Source organism: Leptonychotes weddellii, chromosome 2 (assembly GCF_054177405.1).
Source record: "Leptonychotes weddellii isolate Sample4059 chromosome 2, ASM5417740v2, whole genome shotgun sequence".
NCBI lineage: Eukaryota > Metazoa > Chordata > Mammalia > Carnivora > Phocidae > Leptonychotes > Leptonychotes weddellii.
The window spans coordinates 117895031-117920604 of record NC_138370.1 but is presented as its reverse complement, the minus strand read 5'-3'; the positions used below and the strand labels follow the sequence as shown (position 1 = coordinate 117920604).

Here is a 25574-nt window from a genome sequence, read left to right as displayed (position 1 = left end):
AAGGCAGTCACTTAACCAACTGAGCCACCCAGGTGCCCTAAAGTATCTTTATATTTTTATTGTTTGAAGTATTTTTAACCAAAACGGAGGCTGGCTACCATCAGGATTTTTCCACATGTATTGAGATGTACTGTATATATTTGTAAAATTATTCTTTTTCCTATTAATGTTGTGAATTCGATGGATAGATTTCTGAATGTTAAATCACACTGCATTTCTGAAATAAATCCAAATATGCCATAAAAAAAAACAGTACTTAAAGGTAAGAATAAGATTACAGGACAAAAGACATTAAGTGTCAGAAAGTAGAAAAGAGCACTGCTAAAATCTAAAGCAAGAAGAAAGTAAACCATGTAGAACATTTTGATTGGTTTAGTGCTTATTTACATATCTCATAAATACTTTAGAGACTGAGGATTACTTTAGAAAATAAATATAATGGAAGAAATATGTCCTACAATAACAGACAACTATAGTATCAAGTAAATTGAGAAAATATTAGACATGCCTGACTTTCAAAACAAACCTGAAAACATTAGTTTCAAAGATGGAGAAGAAAGTGAGAATGGTCTGAAGAATGTAATGAGAAGAAGCAAGGAAGACTCACAGTCCTGTCCCCTCCACTGCAGGCTCAGTGGCCTAAGGACTAAAGGAGAAAAAAATGGCCATCATTTAAGAGGTCTGCTGGGGCAGTATCTTAGGGGAGAGTTGGGTATCTGTTAGAACAAGAAAATAAAAGGAACATTCAGTAAAGAGACTGAGGATTTAGGGTATTATTTTGATTATGAACTCCAGGGAGGGCACAGTGGAGGGAGTTCAAGAGTAGGGGATAGGTGGGAACAAGGACAGAAGATATTGACAGTCTTAAGGAGATTAGATGTGAGAGATAAAAGGTGTTATAGGAATCTGGGCCTTTGGGTGTTACCTAATATAAACAGGGATAAATAATGAGAGAATTCCTGGTTATTCCAGGCAGATGGTGGTCAGATTGTGAATGTTGGCAGGTAGGAAAAGGTGGGTATTTGGAGTTTCCTTTTGACCACTAATGATCAATGGGGCAAATCCTTATTTTTCAGCCTTTTTCTTAACTGACTTTCCTAACATTTGAGATTATAGCCCAATATCATTCTTGAAGTCATCTCCCCTTCCAGTTTTTTTTAGTTTCTCCTACTACCTCTCTTACCATTCCTTCTTTTCCACTGACTCCTTCTCTTCTACTAACTCTTAATATTTCTGTGGTTTGGTCCTGCTTTCTTCTCTCTACAGAAAACCTCATGCTCCCTTGATTTCATCTATATGCATAGTTTAGTCACTGCCTATATTCAGCTTCCTAATGGACATCTTCCTTTAGCTATTCAGCTGGTACTTCGATGACCAACATCTCCAAGAATTAAACAGTATCTTTTTGCCCAAATCAGCTATTCTCCCTACATTTCCTCTCTAGTATAAAACGATAAGGTGATTTTTTTCTACTATCTCAAATTTGGTTGAAGTGAGAACTACAAATAATAAACCCCCACACTCTAAAAAGTAAGACAAGACATCCATGGCGGACTTACTGAAAGACAGCATCCCTGTCATCTACCTCCTGCCTATTGAAAATGAAACAAAACAGATTAGAAATAGAAGTGAATTCATAGACAGAATGCTTAGGCTTTATACCTCAGTAAGAACAAAGGCAGGGGCTCTCCAAGAAAATCTCTGGGATAGACTGGGTGACAACTCTAAGAAGGGAAAACGGACATCTTAATTTTTGGTTGGCAACATATTGTGATAAAGATACTGTGTGTGTGTGTGAGATAAAGTCTCAAGTCTATCTTGGTCTAGCCGCACCAGAAATGAATTCAATGAGAGAGTTCCTGGGAGAACCTGACACATACCCCCAGGAGTTTAGGACATATGTGAACACAGACACTGGTCCCAGCCTGCAGAAGGGCTACAGCATCTTGATGGGCCAAAGACATGTACCTCTGCTGTAAGGGTGGCTCTGCAGTAAAAGGCTGTAGACTACAGGAGTCAAGCGACAGCCAGGAGAAAACTGCCAAAGATAGCCTGAGTGTGTACCACACTCTTGACCGAGAACTGGGCAATGTGGACATATCCACAAGGGTCTCCAAAAACTTTCCTAAACGCACATCTGTAAAAGTCCACACTTGGGACACCTGCCACACTGGCCACTAGATGACAACAGTCTCAGTCATATAAAACTTTGTCCGTTCTCTTCTAATCTTCCTTCCAATCAGTAGCCAAAAGCAGAAGGCGCAGAGGGGGGAGGAGGTAGAAGAGGGGAAGAAACTGATTACACTCCTCTTCTCCACTACATGGTCCCTGAGCCATGATTAGGTCTGAGTTGAAGAGAGAAGCTTTCAACTAGATTTAAGGTTTTGACTAGACTTTTCATACCTGAGAATTTAATCACCAAAGTAAGGCTTGTTCTTACAGTTAAAAATAACCTCTTGTCAAGAGGTAGGGAAGGAAGATCCAAGATCTCATGGCTAAAGCCAAGGATGAGAGAAAAACAAGCTCGTTCCTCTTTGTATGCCATCAGGTATCGCCCATATACCAGTCATACTAGTCCCATAGTGCCACCACCTACTCTGTTATTCAAGTCAGGAATCTAGGAGTCATCCTAGAGTCTTCCCCTCTGTAGGACCCTGACATCCAGTCTTATGTCTTAAAGTTTTTTTTAACACATCTCTTCTTCCCAAGCCTCTTAGCTACTAGTCTAGCTCAAACATAATAATCTAACTTAGTGATTTCCCACCCTGGCCCACACTTAAGAATTTTAAAATATTAAAATACCTAGGCCCCAGTCTTAGAGACCCTCATTTAAACGGAGTCAGGGTAGGACCCAGCCATTAGTGTTTTCAAGGGGTCCCAGGGTGCTTCAAAAGTTCAGCCAAGGTTGAGAATCACTAACCTAACTGGTCTCTCTCAGAATGCAGACTTACTTTCTTCCAAACTATCTTTCATAAAATGCCACAAGAATCATCTTTTTAAAAATGCATATCTCATATTATCCTAGAGTAGTGGTTTTCAATCTAGGGTACCCATTAAAATCACTTAGAGAGCTTTTAAAAATCCTGATACCAGGCCAAACTCCAGATCAATTAAAACAGTCTCTGGGGGTAGGAACTGGGCATTCCCCAGGTGATCCCAATGTGCAGACAAGGACACCACTCCCCTAGAAGCAATGGAAAGCCACAGAAAGTCTTCAAGAACAATACAGGGCAAACTCCCCTGAAGATAATAAAACCTTCCATCTAACCTCAGCACCCTCAGCTCTACACTACCAAAGCAATGTAGTTCCCTCAAAGGGCCACACACTTTTCCGCTTTTGTGTAAAGTATTACTTCAATCCAGAAAGCCTCCTCTGCTCACCCACAGCTAAGACCCAAAACACCTTTAAAGTTAAGACCTTTCAAGAATAGCCTTTGTATAAAACTTCCCTGACACACAGCAGAGCTCATCAACCCACTTGTGACCATCATGATTCTGTAGGGCAATTTTTAATGTTTAAGTCTAACTTCCCTGTTGAAATGAAAAACTTGTCTTATTCATGCTTTTATCCCCAATGCCTATCACTATGCATAGCACATAGTTAGCACTCAAATATCTACTGAATTCATCTCATTTAAGTAAATAATTATTTTCTATTATTATGCAGGTAGAATCCCATTTTAATGAACTATAAGAGACATTATATTTATACATTATATTCAAGTCTCACTAAGACATAAACCACCAGCTATACTTTTTTAAAAATGTAAAACAAATGTTTAATGTTTGTTCTATTTATGAATAATAAGAATAAGTTAAGGGAAAAGGCAGTACAAAGGGTAGTAAGTTTCCAGAATCACAAAGGCAGCATCTTACAGAATAATGATGCTTAGCTTTCCACCTGAATATGTCCTTTAAAACATACCTTTTCAAAATGTTATGCTGGTATAATGACTCGGTATGTTTTAGGAAAGTGAGCAAAGACTACTTACTTGACCTAAGAGTAAAATTATAGCTACCTTAAGATGAAAACAAATTATGAAAAGCTTTTGAATGCTCTGAATGAACTGTACTAAGTCTAAAAACTCTGAGAATCTGGTTACCAGCATTTGATGGCAATTTCTAGTACTCTGGGTACTCTGTTTCCCAACAAAAGCTCAGATCTCCATGAAACCCAGGACAGTTTAAGCAGAAAACAGAGTATTTTATCAAAATAACAATAATAAAGTTACATTTAACATTTTATATTCATATAGTCACTACATATGTGACTTCCCAAAGACAATAATTTTGCACAAATATTAACTGAAGAACTAAACACATCATGTACCTCATTCAAAAGATGTCTGTTGTACCCACCTTCATATGGGCCATGGAAATTATCTTAGCATGCAAAATGATTACTAGGTTACTATGTGTTTAGAGTAAGGCTTTTTTTCTGCCATATATCCTTGATTACTAAATTAATCTAGTATTCGATGAATGCCTATTACTTGTTTGGGAATATATTAAAACTGAAGTATCTAAAGTGACTAGTAAGAACATAAAGGCATTAACCACAACACTTGGCATTTGTGGCTAATTTTTTTTTTTTTTTACCTTATTTGGCGATTTCAAAGGTGAGATGGCTATTTTATTTGGTGTCTGTGTTGTAGAATTTAAAGTTGATCCAATAACACCACTTTCAGATATTGTTATGGTCTTTGATGGAGTCCCAGGAGTAGACTGTGAAAGAACCCTACCTGCAAATGAGAGGCAGCACATCAGTTTGACTTTTTTCAATAATAATATAAAAATGTATGTGTTGATGATCTACACCCACAAGGACTGTAGTATATATGTTCACTACTTCATTATGTATCTAGGTATGAACTCAAACACTCACAAGTGAGTCCCTAATGAACTAAGTTGAAACTAGTCAGAAGGAAACAAAACAATGCTTCTTAGTAACAGTATCTTAATACCGCTTTATGTAAAGTCCATAAAAACACGTCTGCTCACATTCTCATCAATCCTGTTAAGTTCTATCTATCAGAATCAGAAAATAGGCTCAGGAAAACCATGCAACATGCCCTGCATAAAGCAGCTCCTGAAAGTCAGGCCTTGAATCCAAATCTCAAAACTTATCTCTGTACTATACTACAGCTGTCTTACTCTGAACTTAAACCATTCAGGACACAATTTAAAGCCACCTCTATAAAAGTTATCAGACTAACCCGAACACTGTTTGGTTTAATACTACCTGATTTTAGACTGCCAAAAGGAAAAGAAAAAAATTCCAACAGGAATGCAGGAATACTGTGTTCCCTTCTGGACAATACCCATCAGTAAAAACACAGAAAAACTGCAGGGTGTCTGGATGGCTTAGGAAATTGGGAATCGTATCACAATGAGTTGAAATATTAGGAATTTTTATCCTATGCAAGAGAAGCGTACAAAGACATGACAACACATCTCCAAATTCTTGAACGACTGTGTGACAGTCGTTCACCAAGTATTCTGGTTCTCTGCCATTCTGGGCACGTGGTAGAACTGCACTTTCGACCGCTCCCCACGCCCTGTGATGCGGTTAGGGCCACGTGACAAGTTCTAGCTGACAAATTCTGAGTAGAGGTGATGTGTGTCGTTCTGGGCCAGAACATTCACTGCCTGTGCAAGACCTCCCCAAGCTCTCTCGCCCTCTGCCACATCTGAGAGGACCAACGATCCCTCTGTCAGCCCGGGTCCTTGAGACCAGGATCACAAGCCCCTTTCTAATCCACAGTGGACATGCAGATAATCTCATCAAGTGTCAACTAAGAGTACAATCTGTTAAACTTCTGTGACTTAGAGATTGTTTATTACGGCAGGAAAGCCAAGATTACCCTGACTGATCCAGGCTGTCAAGTGGAAGGATTAGAGCCACTCTCAGCACAGCAGATGCAAAGCACTAACACACAGAAACACAAGTTTCAGCTCAGCAGTAGGAAAGAACTTCTAACAAAAATTTCCCACTGAAATGACTGTTTCCCACAAGTGAGTTTTCAGTCACTGAAGGTGTTCCAAGCAGATGCGGTATGATCAAATGCACTGGCTAAAAAGGGACTTCAAGCACCCAAGAAAGAGAAAAGGTGGATAACTACATTATCTCTAAAATCCCTCTTCGATGCTGTGATTTAATTCATAGATCTATCTAGAGATGAAAGAGAGAGGGAGAGGGGGAAAAGCAAGAGAAAAAGAGAAAAAAGAAAGGACTTTCTCTTTAGACAAAAATAGAGAACTAGCACTAAAGAGCTTCTGGATTGTTTTTTCTGGTAACAGTGCCACAGTATACACAGTTTCTTTTTAAAATCAGGTTTATCTGAATTTAAAAATTTTTAAATACAATTTTTTCAATTTCCTTGTAGTACATGGTTACATTCAGTCATTAATGAATTTCAGGCGAGAGTTGTTTTCTTTAACCTGAATTACATCATAACTAAATAAGTCAATTCTACATAAACTAAATGGATCTACATCAAATATTTTTAGGCCACCCTGAAGTGTTGAACCTGCCTGAAGTAAAATGTTTGCCTGTTCTAGTTTCTAAAACTAATACCTGTGGGATAAACCTGAAGCCCCAACAACCATTATGTTTAAGAAAATAAATTTCCAATAAAGACACTGTTCCATAACATGCTCTTCATTTACGGTTATTACTATAATTTCTTATTTGTTTGGCATTACACAGATTCAGAAAAAAAGTTTCTGAATAAGTTAATACAGAAAATCCTCAATTCCTGAAAATAATTGATCCGGAAAAAGGCCATGTAAAAATGAATTCGTTTAAAACAGGGACAAAAATTTTATTTCAAATAACAAAGAAAACTAAGAGTAAAATTTTCACTTTTTTTCAGGGGGGCTTATATTTAACAAAAATCCAATTTATAATTAAAACTACACTAAATCTTAGGATGAACTGTTAAGTCTGGGGGAAAGAGGATTTTTCTGAAAATTTGTATGTCAGCACAATGACAGATTCTGTTTGATGGGCATAACATGATCACATTGAAGGTCATCTCTGCCAAAATATTTCAGGATTTCATCAATTCTCCCAAGAACCCTCTATACCTCTTTAAAATTCAAGTTATTCTTTTTTAGGGGCTTGCTTATTTCTCATCCAGATAGCATCTCTCCAGATTATCTAATCTCCAAATCCCTATTTATCCTTAGCTGTGCAGACAGATTCAAGCAAGTATGCAAGTTATACAATTTCCCCTTGAAGTCAATTTGCAAGGTATTTACACTCTATTGTTGGTTGTTCTTCAAGAATCAAGAAACGTACTCCAAAAGGTGGGGGTTGGGGGGCAGGCAGGGAGCTCGCCTATCTAAGGGAGGACTAATTCTGTAAGAGATTAATTTATTTGTGAGTATTTTCACACTGACGAAACTTGCTCCACTGTAGCAACCGTGTACCTCAGGAGCTCTGAGAACGAGGACCTCTGTATCTCATTTAACCATCTCCAAAGCCTTCTGAAGTGTCAGGTATCAACATTTTATAGAAATAAGATGAACTGATAATTATTTACCCAAAATCACAGACAAAATCAATAGAAGAGCCACAACTAAAACCCAAGCTTCCCAATAGCTCCACACACCACACCACTTCCATGACATATACATTCATCCAAAAATACACATTCACTGAGCCACATCTATGTGCCAGAAACTGTGCCAAGTCCGGAAAGATAAACAAGATAAAAGAGCTACATACATACATACACACAATGGAGTATTATTCAGCCTAAAAAAGGAATTCTTACATGCTACCACACAGATGAACTATGAGGACATTATGCTAAGTGAAATAAGCCAATTATAAAAGAACATATACTGTACGATTCCACTTATTTGAGATATGTAATCAAACTGACAGAGACAAAAAGTCTCTGTTAGGAGTTTGGGGGGAGGGAGGAATGAGGAGTTATTGTTTAATAAGTACAGAGATTCTCTTTTGCAAGATGAGAAAAGTTCTGGAGATAGATGGTGGTGATGGTGTGAACAGTGTGAATATACTTAATGCCACCGAACAGTCCACTTGAAAATGATTAAAATGTTATACCACAATTTATGTATGTGTATCTTATCACAATTTTTAAAACATAAATTTTTAAAAATTAGAACAAAGCAAAAAAATTACCACTAAGAAAAATTATATACTAGGGGAGACAGACAAGAAAACCAAGTATTATAATACAGTGTGACTAATGGAAATAGTAAAAACCAGTATGAAATTTAAAGAAGTCTAGTTAAAGTTAGAATTTAGTAGATGGAATTAAGTTTTATGGGAATACATAAGAGACGATCAGGGGAAGAGTATAGCAAAGAAAGGCATTTTAAGTAAAAGGAACAATGCCAAGATCCTAAATCCTAAGAGAACATAGTTCATTTGGTAATCTCTTAAAATAAGTGGAATCAGTAAATATGGAACTGATAAGAGGTGAAAATGAAAAAAGTATGTATTCAATCAGAAACGCCTTTAATGTTAAGAAAGCACTGGCATTTGAATTCAAATCTGACAGACTGAAGCGAAGAAATAGATAAGAAATGGATACAGCCAAGAAAATCTTAAGCAAGGGTGTGTCAAGATCAGATTTGCATTTTAGAAAAATCACTTATATATAAACATAAATTTATCTTGACTGTAAGACAGAAAAAGATATCCATCTTCAATGAGAAGACCAAAAGTCATTTAAAAACAATCTAAATGTACTTTGAGAAATCAATTGCTGCAATATAAAGATGATAGAACCTCCCTGTGATAAAGAGAATTCAATAGGAAAGCTACCTCAGTGGTTTAAAATTTGGCTCATATGAATTTAAAAGGCTATATAATGACCAGTTGACAGTAGAAATTCTCTCTCCAACTGAACTTATGCCAACAATTCTAATAAAATTTAACAGAAGTCTATCTATGCCTTTTGGTAGAACCAATAAGTCTGCCTATAATTAAAAGGTGAAGCTATGATTAGTGTGCAAACACATTATATAAATGATCCAAACACCCAGCAATGACATCATTATAGTCAAATATAAAAGAGGTGAAATCTTGGCATTGACCAAATATTCATTCAGAGACTTCTGCAAACACCACAATTGTTTAGCATATAATTTTCTCACATAATTAAACAATTTAAGGAACTCTCTCAAACTCAAAACTAGTAAAAAAACAAAACAAAACAAAACACTGCACTGAGACATTCCTCTTGGTTAATCCTCTCCACCAAAACCTCCCAGAGGACTGGTGGGGGTCCTTTTTCATCAATATATCCAAAACCTTCCTTACTTTCAGCCAACTGAAGCCCACTTCCTGAACCAGCTCCAAATTCAAACCTGTTCCAGTCTTTCTTCTGGGGTCATACCTGCCTCCCATAAGAGCCCTCAAGACAGCCTCCTATAACATCACAAATCTCTGCTAAGGGCCAAAAGAGAAAATTCATTCACCCAACACTACCCTCAAATTACAATCTTTCCATGCCTCCTCTCACTTGCTAAAATGAGAAGCCTCCCTATATACAATTCAAAGCCTCAGGAAAATGATAGATCACTGCCATTGACTTCAGAGTTGTCTATTGTTACACTCTCTGTAAACTGATCAAAAACAGTAGTAGGTGGTTTTAGTATATATCCCCTCCCACCCCACCCTCCCCCATGGTTAGTTAAGGTTTGAAGTACCCTCATCAAAAGAATACACTTTCTAGGAATGGGTAATTAGCATTTGAAAGTCTCTAGTCAAGTCTACCATCCAGAGGTACCTCCATAAGCCCTCAACACAATGGAAATTAGAAATGAGCCCCTAACTGGTGAAAAGAGTCATGTTAGTATAGCTCTGAATTGAAGACCAGTCACCATGGCTGTGTGTCTCTCTAGAAGTACTGAGCAGCCTGTCAGGCAAAAAGTAAGAAGAGAGCTGGATGTAAGCCATTATAGAAGGAGAAAGGGAAAAGAGTATCACTGGTGTTTGTTCGGAAGTGATAATTATGAGTCATGGACTCCATGTTGACTACGGAAGAATCTGAGGACAGGAAGTGGGTGATTATTAATGAGAAAACAGAAGGGTTAATGGACTAGAGATCTCAAAGTCAAAGAACTGCTAGATTGGGGATACAAAGGCAGATAAACTATGAAGAAAATAAAATACTTGAAGTCAAGATCTGAGGTGTTACAGTTACCGGTGATGACAAATTTTAAAGTATATAATGAAAGAGAACTGGGCCACACTGAGGAACTTGCTGGTAAATATAGCTAAAATTCTGTTGTCACTTAAGTAATTACTATCATTGTGACAATTTCCTGTCCATAGAAAACTGCATATAAAGCATATTAACACAATGAAACCAAAAATTCAAACAGAAACCATGAAATACTACACTCTCGTGGGTATTAATTTAAACCTATTAAACTTAACTACATGTGCTCTAGAGACAAACTGCGTGGGTTCAAATCCCAGTTCGACCACTTACGAGCTGAGAGCCTCCATTTCCACACTGACAAAATGGGGCTGTTATTAATACCTACCTCACAGGACTGCCCAAGGACTATTTAAGTCACTATGTAAAGAGCTAAGAATAGTGCAAGGCACATGTTAGCTAGTATTATTGGCGCTTAAGACTTTGCTACCTTCATGGTAAAAAAAACTTCTATGAAGACTAAAATAATGGACTAATTTTGAGATAAGTAAGGTATTTTGCTCGAAGCACACATTTAATAAGTGTCACATTTCTTATTAACTAGTTTGGTTTGTGATAATAACCCTACTTGTTGCACTAAAACATTTCAAGATGGCAGAAAAGCCCTTTTTAAATTTATAAGGAAGGTAAATATAGAGCTTAATAAACTATAAAGAAATATAACCTGCAATGACTGGTGGTGATACTTGAGTTGTCTGTCCTGTAACTGCTTTACTATTAATTGGTTTTGCAAAGATCAGCTTCGTGATTACTGGACCAGAGGTTGGTGTTCGAGGCTTCTTAGCAATCTGAAATATATAAATAACTATGAAGATGATCTGTTTCTGTAAAACACCTTCAAAATTAAACAGAAGATTGATATACAGAAGTACATGTGAAACCAGCTCATTTAACAGAATATATCTAAGTATTCATGTTAAAAACACCTAAAATTCAGCCGTTCATCAAAATACTAATATGATCCCATCCTTAAGCCAATATATAGCAATACCTTTGCATTTTTATTGTAAATCCTTATTTTAGTCTGTAGGATAATATGCATATGATGAAAACCAAATGAGTATTTAGAAATGTTTAATAATAATGCTTATTTAATAATAAATACTACTAAAACACTATGACACAGCAATATTCTTTCTCAAAATAACAAATTATTCAATAATAGAAGAGTCGAGTCAGTTAAGAAAGCATGATGCCAATGATGAAGCCACCTGTAAATGCAATTACATTGGCCCCTGGAAGCAAAATATAAATACACAATAAAGACAGGCTTATGATTAGATCTTCAGCTTTAGATGTATATATCTAAAAATATATCTATATCTATATCTATAGATCAGGGGGTAGATATACAAAGAACCCAACAAGTTAATGCCCTAGGATACAAAGAAGTAAGTTTGGCAAAACAAAGACTATTCTAAAGGCAAAGGTGCTAGAAATGTTATTTGCTAAAATACTGTTTACTAGGCTATCAATTCTTTGAAGGTAGGGTCTATATTCATCCCTGATCTTAAATTATATCGGCACACTGTTGACCTGAACTAAAATTCTCCACAAGTCAAGGAGGGTAGAGTTATCAATGTTCTAATACGGAAATTATCAATGTATGCAAAGATAGAGCTTCTTTTAAAAGTTAAAAGCAGAAATTTAGCTATGATAGGGAAGACATTAAATATTAATTTTACTTTTTGTCAGATATGAAAACTGAGGTCCTAAAAGTGCTAATATTGGAAATAATGACTTAAAATGAATAAACATGACCAATTTGAATGACAGAAATATACCAGAAGCTGCAATGGATCACAGAACTACATAAATATCAGCTTTGTGCTCAAATTATAAATTAAACTAAATAACACATTACAACCTTACACCTAGAATATATTACTTTCTTACACTTAGAACATGTGACTGACAAAACAAAATATAAATGAAATACAAATCGCTTTAAAAAAAAAAGGAGATCCATTACCATACTAAAAAAAGATACCCGGCTTGCAAAACTGATATACCCAAATAAATGTACGACTATACTTCAAAAAATTGATGCAATTTGGGAGACATAAAGGGACTATATTTCCCAACTGTGTTTACAGGTCTAAAATTCTAAAATGTCAGAATATATCATCTATTGACCTACTACTAATAATCACAAAAGGAAAAAGTATTGATATTCTTAGAAACCCATGTCTTGTAATAAATAATCTTTTTTTTTAATATTCTTAACTATAAAGTAAAGATTAGGAGCTTAGAGTATTTCCCTATTTTTAATTGATTTTCACAATCATATGACTATATGAATACTTACCAATCAGGAAAAAAAATGTAAACAATACAATCAAAAGCACATTAATTATGTAAATGAACAATTTCAATCTGCCCTTGTGGTTATGTTTCTTTAGTGGCACATTGCTGAAAATAGCGATTTATAGTTCCTTCAAAGAAACATACTTTTTGCATTATTAAATTCTAAACTACTCTAGAACAAAATTACTTTATCAAGCAAAACAAAGCGCAAAGTATCACTTTTAACAAATTTATGTAATCAGCAGATAAAGACAAAAATGAATCAAAAAAGGAATTTTACAAATAAGACAGCCAAATATATGATCAAATAATACATACAGGTAATTATTGGCACTGTATTGTATTGGTTCAGGAACTAATAAGGAGTTATGTTGTTCCAGACTGTTAGTTATTAATTACTCTTATATACTATGCACAAGAAATATGGGAAAGTGTTTATATATCTGTAATTAAGTATAACTATACCTCTTTGTTACTGCCTCTGGCCTCAACTGTCACCTCTTTCCTTCATTTTTCAAGGTGGGTCTCCTTCTTCCACCCTTACCTACTGTCCATACCCTAACAGTTTCAATACTCTGATTAAACTTAAGACAATGCTGAGGATTGTCTAGGAAAAAAACCAGAGAATCATATACAACGTGTAATACTAAACCAAATATTCTGGTGCCTAAAGAGGAAACATAAATGTGTGACTTCTTATTTGTTTTTTTCGGGGCTTTAGAGCTTTGTAGGTTACTTTGGAGTTTGAAAGATTTGAGTTGCCTAAAAACTGGACAAGTGGAATGATATTCTAAATGGGGTTTCTTTTATTTTTGTTAGTTCTTTTTTTAAATAAAAGTTCTTTATGGGGGGTGCCTGGGTAGCTCAGTCGGTTAAGTGTCTGACTTCAGCTCAGGTCATGATCCCAGGGTCCTGGGATAGAGCCCCATGTCAGGCTCCCTGCTCAGCAGGGAGTCTGCTTCTCCCTCTCCCCACTTGTGCTTTCTCTCTCTTTCTCTCAAATAAATAAAATAAAATAAATAAATGATAGTCCTTTTTTCATAAACAGAATCAGGCTTTATAAAAGTAACAATAATAAAAGCAGTTCTAAGAATTAGACCCCAGTCTTTGCTTTCATTGTCAGTAGTTAGGGGATTATAGTAGAAAACTTGTGGATACAAGTAACCTGGTCATTAAATAGCATGTATACATTGCTCTAGTAAATGAAAAAAAATATGATATTCTGGTTTTCATTATTAATTTATTGTGAACGTGGTTATGATCCCCAAAGCCAGATAAACTATGGTAAACTAATAAAAACAAGTTTCAAAACTGATTTAAAAAACAAGCTGAAGACAAGATGCTTGATGGGGACAATTTATCTCATTCAAGAGATTCTCACCAAAAGTAGTAAAAAGAAGTCAGAGATAAGTGAGAGATGATAATAAACAAGAAAGAAGGATGCCTGGGTGGCTCCACTGGGTAAGCATCTGCCTTTGGCTCAGGTCATGATCCCAGGGTCCTGGGATGGAGCTCCATGTTGGGCTCCCTGCTCTGTGGGGAGTCTGCTTCTCCCTCTCCCTCTCCCCCTCCCTTGCTCGTGCCCTCTCTCTCTCTCTCTCAAATAAATTAACGTCTTTAAAAAAAAATCAAGAAAGAAAAGCACTAAATATTTAATAGTGGGAGGAGGGATATGGGCAAATTACAAGGTTTGAGAAATCAAACAAAGTGCTTAAATAAAAAGCCCACAAGGGACGCCTAGTTGGGCCCAGTTGGAAAAGTGTACAACTCTTGATCTCGAGGTTGTGAGTTCAAGCCCCACGTTGGGTGTAGAGATCACTTAAAAACAAAAGCTTAAAAAAAAAAAAAAAGCCCATGAAAAATAAATTTCTAATTATTCTGCCAACATAATAACCAAAACCTCATTATTTCTAACATCAGCTGAGCACGGGTAGTTCCTCACATCTTCCTATTTCCTTATATACCTGCATCAGTTCTCTAAGTCATGCCTGTTCCTTTTTTTCTGAGAGGTGAATCTTTCAAGCAGGGAATGTATTTGTGTTTCCTGATCTTAAGAGGATCATTTTATTTTAAGAGCAGTGATGACCTAAAAAGGCCTATGTGAGCGTGAAAAACTGGGAACCATTTAATATATGTTCTGTTAACCTTCTATCTTAGGATCCTATTCATACTAATAATAGGCACCATTTTGAAGGATCCTCAAAGTTTTGAGAACTACATTAAGTACTATCTTTTACGATGTATTTCATCATGATCAAATAGCCATCTTCCAGCTAAAGTCAAAAACTCAGAGAAGTAACCGATTCAAAGTTCCACAGGTGGTAGGGTATCATAGAAGTGACTCAAATCCAGTTGGTCCAATTCTAAAGCCAATATGTTACCTTCCATCACGTGACACTGCCTTTTCCACACTGCAAACATGAGTGATGGTAGTGGGCAGGAAACTGCAAAGAGGTGGCACACGCGGGCTAGTATGTACTATTGCTGGCTCCAAGGATTTCTCAGAGCAGCAAGTTTTCCTAGACTTTGGCCATCTGTTAACTGAAAAAAATTATGTCTGAATGATTTTTTGACAGCCCAGCAGCAACTCTGGTATCTTTATACCAGCAGAGCATACTTGCAATCAAACTACTACTAAGAATAAAATGCATTTAAAAATGAGTAAAGAGCTATAAATACACTAAGTTGAAATTTAACAAAAATTAAGTTTGCTCTAAGTTCTCTAGCAAACATTTTCAAAGCATTAGACATATCAAACTTTACGAAAAAGAAACCACACAATTACTAAAAGCAACATTCAAAAGAATTCAGTAACAACTATGCATTTAATCACCCTACAAACACAACTATGAATCAATTTAATTTTTAACATGCATTTGAATTAATAAGCCCCCTTTTTTTTTTTTTACCTGTACTGTTTTTAACTGTTGGGTCTGTAACACAGAGGGCTGAGTTGTAGTATTAATCAGTTGACTTCCTGGGGTCAATGCTGAGACACCAATGACAGGTTTCACCTCTGGCCTCCCTCCAATGGTAACTACTTTAATTTGCTGCGGTGGCAATTTAGCATCTCCTGACTGGGCCTGAGTTGTAACTTTCTGAGCCTGGGGTAGTTGGCTATGGGGTAGTGCTAAAACAATTGGTGAACCAGACTTGCCCAAAGTTGTTAAAATTAACTTCTGTCCATCTGGTTTAAGGGTCTGATTGCCAAGTTTAAGATCTGATGTCTGTGATACTTTGTTTAAAATAATCTGATTGGCTGATATAGTCACAGGAGTCTGAGCACCAAGTTTTTGAAGGCCACTTGGAAAAGCTGGTTTCACTGTGGTATTAGAATCTGCTTTAGTAATTGTGGTATTCACTGCAACTTGGTTAGTGTGGTTACTGTACACTGTGATTGGTTCCGTGGAAATGGGCGTGGCTGTAGAGTCACCAGTAGAATTTATGTTGACAATTTCTTCCAGTTCTGTCTCCATGGGAATTGGGGATGAAACAATAACAGCCTCAATACTATCATCATCCACTAAAGTTATACCAGTGTCCATTATCTCCTCTGGAAGCAAACTATTCACCTCAGCTGGCACCACCTCCATGATCGCTCTCCTGCTAGAAAGTTGATCAGGCACTGCAATAAAAGTTGAAAATGAATAAATTACTAGTTTTCAAAACAGATTTAAGAATAAAATTATTCAAAAAAGTGCAAGTGACAAAATAATCATCTGTTGCTGATGTACAACTGAATGAAGGATATTCCTGGTATCTATTTGGCTTAAACCACTTCAACATACTCTCAACCTTCAAGAATCTGAAATATGTCATTTGGGACACAAAACTAGAAGCAAATATTCTCATTCGCCATGTCTCAATCCCAAAGTATACTGCATTCAAGCAACAATAAGTCACATAATTACATGAAACTCCTTTTCAATGCCCACTCATAAAACTCTTTAGTCTTTGACATGTCTGATCATCTTATTTCTTGCCAGTTATTTTTTTTCCTATTGATAGACTTGAAAACTGCTGATTCATATAAAGAAAGATTTAAATGTAAACAAATATTGGAAAATATCTTTAAATCTCCAGGGAGCTAGGTCCTAAGATGAGGGTAGTTTGCCATCTATAAAAATCCATTAAATATTCAAATTAATGTTAAAGGAGTTCTAGAGTAATCCACCTCAGCAAGTACAGATTAAATGATTTATTTGGCTCAAGTCTGATCAATTAGCTTCAGACCAAAAAAACCCTTTATTTGGGAAGAAGATTCTCAAATCCTCCATAGCCATTTAAAATGTCAAAAAGGGAACCAGTCCCAGTACAAAAAAAGTGGTAATAATAATAATAATAAAGCAGATTATGAACAAGTCAGAACTGTGATGATTTTAGCCAAAGGTTACGCAGAACTTCCAATGAAGGAGTCAGTACCATTATCTTCACATACTAAAGAGAGTGCATCATGTTCATGACTGACTAAATAATAATGTTATTTGCCCATACAACATTAAAGATCCATAGAAACCTAATCAGCAATTCCTTTTCTTCCTTTTTAAAATACAAAACAAAAATACCCATTCTGAGATTAAGAGTAACAGACATGAGCACCAAATTACATTATCACTGACAAATACTGAAGTGCCAAAATTAATCATTATTGAATGCTTGCTATATACAAATGATGGCATAATTAATCCTCACAATTCTGAGATAGTATTATTACCACTCCCATATTACAGATGAAGAAACTTAGCTTAAAAAATCTGCCAAGGTCACATAACTAGTAAATGACAGAGCCCAGACTCAAAATCAGGGTATGTTTTATAATACCAAAGTTCACAATTTTAATCACAAGCCTTAAATTTTTACCACTGGTATTTTTAAATGAAGAAAAAACAAGTCTACTCCTTTACAGTCAATCCCCTACCCTAAAAATCCCACCCCACACAACCACTGAGCTGCTCTATCACTATAGTTTTGACTTTTTGCCCATTCTACAACTTCACATAAATGCAATCATATATTATGTACTCAGGATATAAAGGAATCATATAAATGAGTTTTTTCACTGAGCATGTTGAGATTTATCTTTATTCCTTCACTTACTAGGAGTTCTGTTCCTTTTTATTGCTGAGTAATATTCCATCGTACAAATCTACCATGATTTGTTTATCCATTCACCTGTGAGTGGATATTTGGAAATTGTTTCCAGTTTGGGACTCTCATAAATAAACTGCTATGAACATTCAAGTTCAAGTTTGTTATGGATACATATTTTCGTATTTTTTGAATAAATACCAAGAAGTGGACTTGCTGGGTCATAAGGTAAATTTATTTTTAACTTTCCATGAAAGTGCCAAACTATTTCCCAACACTGTATACACCCACCAGCAATGCGCAAGAGTTCCACCTGCTCCACATCCTCGATAACAATTGGTACTGTCAGCCGTTCTAATGGGTGTGAAGTGGTATCTCATTGCGGTTTTCACTTGCAATGCCCAAATGACTAACAACACTGAGCATTTTTTCATATATGCAGTGTATTTGTGTATCTTCTTTTGAAAAGTGTCTGTTAAAATCTTTTCCCTTTTTAAAAAAATACTGGCTTTTTTGTCTTCTTACTGAATTGGATAAGTTCTTTATATACACTATAAAATCACCAGTCACAATAACTTGAAGCTCAAAGGAATTACTAGCGTTTTAAGACCCCAAAGTACTAGCACTTCTCTACATACAGGTCTTTCTGATCAGGAGAATCCCCTCTGACATTTATGGGAATTTAAAGTAGGCATGTAAAAACAACACCAATTATACCTTCAGCAATGGAAACAGTACACAACAACAAAGGGCCCAACCCACAATTGTCACATTAGCTTCCTTTCCCTCTGCAAACCTTGTCCAAGCCCCATCAGTCACATCTAGCACACTCCATCCCCCACAGAACTGGTAGGGTGCCAGTATCCAACACAACCACAGAAGTCTGACTCCTTGCTCTCCCCGAAGTTCCCCCAGCATATTTGGTCATGTGGTATGGCCTTTGGTTCCCCCTTAAGGACAAGGAGACCTTTGCCCAATCTCTATTCATCTTTCTCCTTAAAGCACCTGAAGTCAAGGTGTAGGAGGAGGGAGAAGTCAGGTCACAGAAGGAGATAATCGTCTGGCAGTGCATTTACTTTCAGTTTCAAGTACTCACAACTCAACTAAACAAACTTCTAAGACACCCAAAATTCTATATCCTCTGATGCCATTTCTGGTGTCCTATTCCTGACACCATTATCATTATCTCAGCTTTGGGGACTCCTTAACTCAGCAGCTACGCCTTTCAGATGGGGCTATGGAGTTGAGTGTACAACAACCAAAGCACCATTTGGGCTCTCAGTTCAGCCCCTAAATATCCATTAAGAGGTAGAACATTGGAAGACTTATTCCCCCTGCCACCCTTGCCCCCCACCTGAGTGACAGCATTCATTACCAGATGCCAGAGTCTTTTCATATCCCCTAACCTAACCCACACGGCTGTCATCTTCCTTTTTCAGAAAGCTATGTCTCTGTCAGAACTCCATTTTCATGGCCCAAACTGCCAAGAACTGTGAGGGATCTGAGATTTTAGACCCTCTTTGAAAGCTAACAAAGTATCCTGTTACCATTTCACAGATACTGGCAGACCACACTGCAGTCCTAGGTAGAGACACAGATGACTTCTTACAGCACAGCAAGGAACATGAGCATCATGTGTCTATGAGTTCTTCCGGCTGCCTGCAAGTCCCACAGGGTGGACACGGAGAGGCCCAGGTAGATGCTGTGTAGGCAGGGGATTTGTATCACAACTCATAACCCTGAGCTCAGAGAACCTGGTTCATTTATAATGGGCTGAAGCACACCTGCCCTTTTGTCCACAGGAAGATATTATCTTTATTATACTGCACAACAAGCAAATCTGCCCTTGGCTGCAGCAGGAATCACTATATCTATCATTCAAGGCTGTATGCTATACAAACATCCTAGAAATGATTATTTAAAAGGACAGTCACTGTCTCTCTTGCAAAGACCAATGGAAAACTTATCTCCCAACCGGTGTCTCTCTACTTATCTCAGCAATGTTTTATAATTCAAGCGTACAGGTCCTGCACATAAATTTATCCCTAAGCGTTTCATGCTTTTTGATTCATTGCAAATGGTCTTTTTTTCTATTTTCCAATTGTTTGCTGCTAGTGTATACAAATACCACTGGGTTTTTTTCATATTGTCCGTGTAGCCTACAACGTAGGTAAACTCACTTATTAATTTTAGTAGATTTTTGATGTAAGTTCCTTAGGATTTTCTACAAACACAATCCACGTTGTCTGAATATAACATCTGTATTTCTTCTTTTCCAATCAATGTGTCTTTTATTTCTTTTCCTTGCCTTACTACACTGGCTGAGACCTCCAGCAAAATGTTGAATAAAAGTGGTAAGAGCAGACATCTTTGCCTTGGTCCCAATCTTACTTGTTAGCTGTGGGTTTTTCATAAATTCCCTTTACCAGGTTGAGGAAGCTTACTTATATTCTAGTTTGCAAAGTTGGGTGGGGTTTTTTTCCCCAATCATAAATGGATATTTCTAGCATATGCTTTTTCTGCAACTATTGAGATAATCACACGGCTTTTCTCTTTTAGCCTTTGAATTATACTGATTTTTTTTTTTTAAAGATTTTATTTATTTATTTGACAGAGACAGCGAGAGCAGGAACACAAGCAGGGGGAGTGGGAGAGGGAGAAGCAGGCTTCCTGCTGAGCTGGGAGCCCGATGTGGGACTTGATCCCAGGACCCTGGGATCATGACATGAGCCGAAGGCAGTCGCTTAACCAACTGAGCCACCCAGGCGCCCTTGATTTTTTATTATTAAGCCACTTTTGCATTCCTGAAATAAGCTCTACTCAGTCATGATGTATTATACTTCGTATAAATTCCTGAATTATATTTCCTAATATTTTGCTAAGCATTTTTGTCTATACTCATGAAGGATATTGGTGTACAGTGGCTGGGGATAATGCTAGCCTAATAAAATGTGTTGGGGCATGGTGCCTCCTCTTCAGGAAAAGTCAGCATAGAATTGTTACTCTTTCTTCCTGAAATGTTTGTCAGGACTCACCAATGAAGCCATCTAGACATAAAGATTTCTTGTTTTTAACTATAAATTCAATTTCCTTAATAGATGTAGAGTTGTTCCAGTTATTCAGCGACCTTTGATATTTGACAGTTTGTGTCCTCCAAGGAATATGTCTATTTCCTCTAAGTTGCCAAATTTATTAGCATTAAATTATACATAATATTCTTTTATATTAATGTCTGTAGAAATGTCAACTCTTCATTCCTCATTTTGGTAATTTGTTTTCTCCTTTTTTCATCAGTCTGCCTGGAGATTTATCAATTTTATTGATCTTTTCAAAGAACCACTTTGGCTTCACTGATTTTCTCAATTCTTTCTCCATTTTTTATTTAATTGACTCTTAGCTTTATCTCCTTCCTTCTGCTTGCTTTAGCTTTAATTTGTTCTTCCAGAAGCTTAAGATGGAAGCACAGATCAGGGTTCAGTAAACTATAGTCCACAGACCATATCAGGCCTATAGTCTGTTTATTGCTCTCCAGCTAAGAATGGTTTTTACATTTTAAATAGCTGAGGGGAAAAAAGGTATATACATAAACATATACCAGATTTACATGGCCTCCAAAGCCAAAAGTATGTCTAAAACCCTCAGTTTAGATCATTGATTTTAAACATTTCTTCTTTCCTAAAATATTTAACATTAAAAATTTGCCCCAAACCTCTAGCTGCATTCTACTAATGTCATTTTATTTTCAATTTATTACCATTCATTTCAAATGTTTTCTAATATTCCTTGTGATTTTGTCTTTGACACACAGAAAAATAAAGAAGTGTGCTATCTGGGCATTTTCTACCTTATTATCGATTTCTAATTTACTCCTATTATTGCCAAAGAATGTAATATTCTACAACATTTCTATCATTTGAAATTTGAGACTTGTTTCATGGCTTAGTATATGGTCCATCTTGGTGAACACTGCATGTGCACCTGGAAAGAAAGTGTATTCTACAGTTGCTGAGGGTAGTATTCTACAAATGTCAATTACATCAAGTTGGTTGATAGTGTAGTTCATATGTTCTATATTGTTACCTTTTCTTCTTCTATCAATTACTGAGAAAGGCTGTTAAAAATCCCTAAGTATGACTGTAGATTTGTTTATCTCTCCCTGTCTGTGCATTTTTTTGCTTCATATATTTTGAAGCTTGCTATTCAGAATAACATGTCTTTTTATTTGTCCTGTTAAAAAAGACTAGGAATGACATGACTAGAGTCTCCCTTGAATTAGGAGTAAAGTTCAAACTTCTAAGAAGAAAAGATCTGATCGGTTTGGCCAGTCTCTATGTAGTGTCAGACTGTGCGGAATTCTGGAGCCAGCGCACCTCAAAGTCACTGAGCAGACTATGATAATTGCTTTACGATTAGACATCTGTATCTGTTTCAATCAGGGTCACATGCAAGCATGGTGGCCTGTGCTAAAAGAAACTTTCAAAAGGAGCTGTGGGCATGGCAGGAAAGGGTTTGGCCATGCAGCTACATGAATCATCACTCTAATTTTATCCCTTAGGAATGAAAGATATGTACTAGCACATGCAACCTCATCATCACTGTGTTGAGGACCACTCCAAGAAAAGAGAGGATTTTCACAAGCCACTAGGGACTGAGGAGCTTTACTTCACCTCATCTTTACAAGGCAAGGTATGGTAGGAAAGAAGACAGAACATACAAAGTATTCCACATGCCTCCAATATTTTTTGCTCATAAAACAAAGTTTAAAGGCAAAGTATGATTCTGGAAATCAATACACTGAGTTTTTCCTCCTCACAGCTGAACATGGTGGAATGGTTTAAATCTATTGAGTGTTAAAGATTCACTGATTTCAGAAAATCTAATGATTTCTTTGTCTCAACTGTAATACATTTTAAGATCTACCTAAAATAGCACCGCCACACTCATCTCCACTGCCCTAAGCATTCTATCACATTACCCTGGTATTTCCATCATAGCATCTATCACAATCAGAAAGTCTGAGTCTTCCTGTCCTACTTCTTTAGAATGCAAACTCCACAGGGACTGGGACTTGTCTGTCTTCATCACTAGATCCCCTATCTCCAGTGCCTAGAACTGAGCTGCCAAATAATAACCTTTCAATACAAACTTGAAGAATGAATAATTAATCATGGGGAAGGGATATCATCTAAAATTCTAGCGTTATTTACCAATCCAAGAATTATTTACCAAGATAACTTTGGTTTGTCTATTTGAGTAAGACAGGTTTATATAATGCTGAGACTTCACAACACTTCAAATAAAATAAACTCACAAGGCACAAACTGAGAAACTCCTTTTCAAGGAAGTTTTTAAATACTCAAAATTAGCTTTTAACTAATACTCTCTGCAATTACATTCCATCTTAAATCAAAAAGGTTCTCTTAATTTTTATTATGACTTTTATCAGTCATTTAATTAACAAATATTTATTACTTCCCAACTTTGTGAAGGGCATTATGGGTAATTAACCAAAGACCTTGCCCTAACAAAGCTTAGAAATCAATAGAAGAATGGCATGATCACAGTTATACTTTGGGAGGATTAACTTCATCTCAGTGTTTTTTTGGACTGGAGGCAGGGAGACAAGTTAGAAGGCTATTAGAGTAATTAGTTCAAGATAGAGATAAATGGAGGGTCTGACTTAGGACAGTGATTAAAATAAATAAATACAAAATAAAAAATAATGTAAGATAGAAATGGCAAATGCTCTATGCTTTTAAATCTCTTAAGAGTTCCACATGGGATATTATCAGTGCTAAAACACTGTTACTTTCTTAATTACAGGTGAAGGACAACCAGGATGAACAAGTGTTCAAGTGTTTCATTCTTGCATATGACATTATGAAGTGGTGACCTATCACTGTATTACAGTTGAAGGAGTAATTTGTTAGATTAGACAAAAATATCTGAGTGTTTAAGAACTATACTTTTGTACCTAGAGCTTACCACCAGACTAACTGGTTAACTACACCATTTGGATTTTAGCTCTGATTTCTAAAATCAAACATTGACAACTCAAAAACTTAGTATATAACTACATTTCTCAAACTAAACCGGGAGCACTGGACTATAAGCCATGAGTCCTGAGGAAGATTCGAAAAATTTGTATTTTCATTTTGATAATATGTTTTAAACAGTGTATTCTGGATCATCTGAATAACTACCTCATATCCATAATCAATGGTACTAGAACTAGGGTGGGCTAAAAAAAAAAAAAAAGGCAGAGGGTCTTAGAAGGTAAATGATATATTTATACCAAGTGAAAGCCAAACCATCTGTGATTTAAAGAGGAAAGCTCTGCAGCATTCAAATGCACAAAAGTGGTGTAGGAACTGGATTATCACAGGATGTATAGTATATAGAAAACTGCACACCTTGCCAAGGCAGGCAATAGTATATTTACTATGCAAAGAATTTGTTTCAGCAAAACAACATCATCCATTACCCTAAATTTAATTTGTTTTACTGGCTTTATAGTTTTGTTTATATTTAATTTATAAATCTACTTGTGTTTTATACTTACATAAAAGCAATAAACATAAGGAATTTATATTTATATACACCTAAAAATTAAATATTTTAATAAAACTATTTAGGCCAATATAAGGACCCACAATATTTTTTTTTCCGTTTAAAGAGGGGACTATATATATTATTCATGCTTAAGACTAACACGGTGGACAAAACATGGGGATTCAAATCGGAAAGATCCATTTCCAAATCTTGGCTCTTCTAGGTGTTTAACACATAACCCTAAACAGTAATCTCACTAAGCCTCCGTTTACTTGCAGGGTTACTATGAAAATAGTTTTATGTGGTACACTCGAACTCAAATGAAAATTCTTTTCCTCTTTCTCCATCTAAATTAGCTTTTTATGGCATTCGATATTCTATCAAACTACAGGGCTTAAGATCTCTTTGATGACATCTTTGATGTCTCTCCATAGAACTATTGATCTAGCATACACCATGCAGATAACACTTGCACAATGTCTCCTTCCCAGTGCAACCAAGAATTTCCAAATCTCCAAAGTCTGAAACCTGGTATGGTACTTTTACCTCTATTTCCTCCAACCTACAACACAGTCTCTGTAAAAGCCACAGAATTTAACTCCCTTGAGTGCATCTCTGAGGCTGTCACTCTCCTGTTTAAAATCTTCTGTAACTCTCAAGGCCTTCTGCATTAAAGCTCTACCCAATCCATCCTTCCAATTTTACCTCCCAACAATTCCTAAACTGAAAATTTCCTGAGGCAATGATACTGAGATATGCCCTATCCCTAGCACAGTACGTGACACATAAGAAATACCCAATAGTAACACTTGATATAAATACTGAAAATCCATAATGCTCCTCTTCCCCAAAAAAGACACTAGATTTTCTCTGGTGGCATAACTCTTCCTTCATTTCTTTCTAATACGCTTCTAATTATTAATAGACAATTGTGTTTTTTTTTAAGATTTTATTTATTTATTCATGAGAGACAGAGAGACCCGATCCCAGGACCATGGGATCATGACCTGAGCCCAAGGCAGACGCCCAACCAACTGGGCCACTCAGGTGCCCTAATAGACAATTGTTTTAACCATAACAATCTGAAAACTAGCCTTTAAAGACAATTACAAAGAATCACAAAAAAAGACAATAGTCCTCTGTGATTAAAAGAAAAAGCCAATGAAAAAGCATTTTACTCTCCCTCTTTATTTTAATTACTTTTTAAATTCTGAGTTTTACTACTAACTTAGAAGCTAGTTGACATGTACCAAATAAATGCAACATAAAAACTGTAAGAAAAAACAAAACCAAATCCCTACTGGATAATACAAGAACAACAGACACATATTTAACAAAATACTCATTAACTAAAGCTTCTGAGTACCTCTGCAGTTACTTCCCCTAAAATTTTTTTGGTCCCTTATTTTTCTAATGAGT

The 25574-nt window shown here is 36.3% G+C and overlaps 1 protein-coding gene across 6 annotated transcripts in view; it reads right to left on the bottom strand.

Annotated features, from left to right (window-relative positions):
- LIN54 (lin-54 DREAM MuvB core complex component) overlaps positions 1 to 25574 on the bottom strand; it is a 63292-nt gene that overhangs the window by 33986 nt on the left and 3732 nt on the right. For 2 of the 6 annotated variants that reach the window (XM_081812240.1, XM_081812241.1), the window contains exons 2-4: positions 15425 to 16140; positions 10873 to 10996; positions 4600 to 4742 (exon numbers count right to left, since the gene is read on the bottom strand). In XM_081812240.1, the coding sequence (XP_081668366.1) occupies positions 4600 to 4742; positions 10873 to 10996; positions 15425 to 16108 (951 nt within the window). In that variant the 5' untranslated portion in view covers positions 16109 to 16140. Of the gene's footprint in view, positions 1 to 4599; positions 4743 to 10872; positions 10997 to 15424; positions 16141 to 25574 lie in introns of those variants that run through there. The other 4 variants (XM_081812244.1, XM_081812245.1, XM_081812243.1 and 1 more) reach the window with 3 other exon arrangements.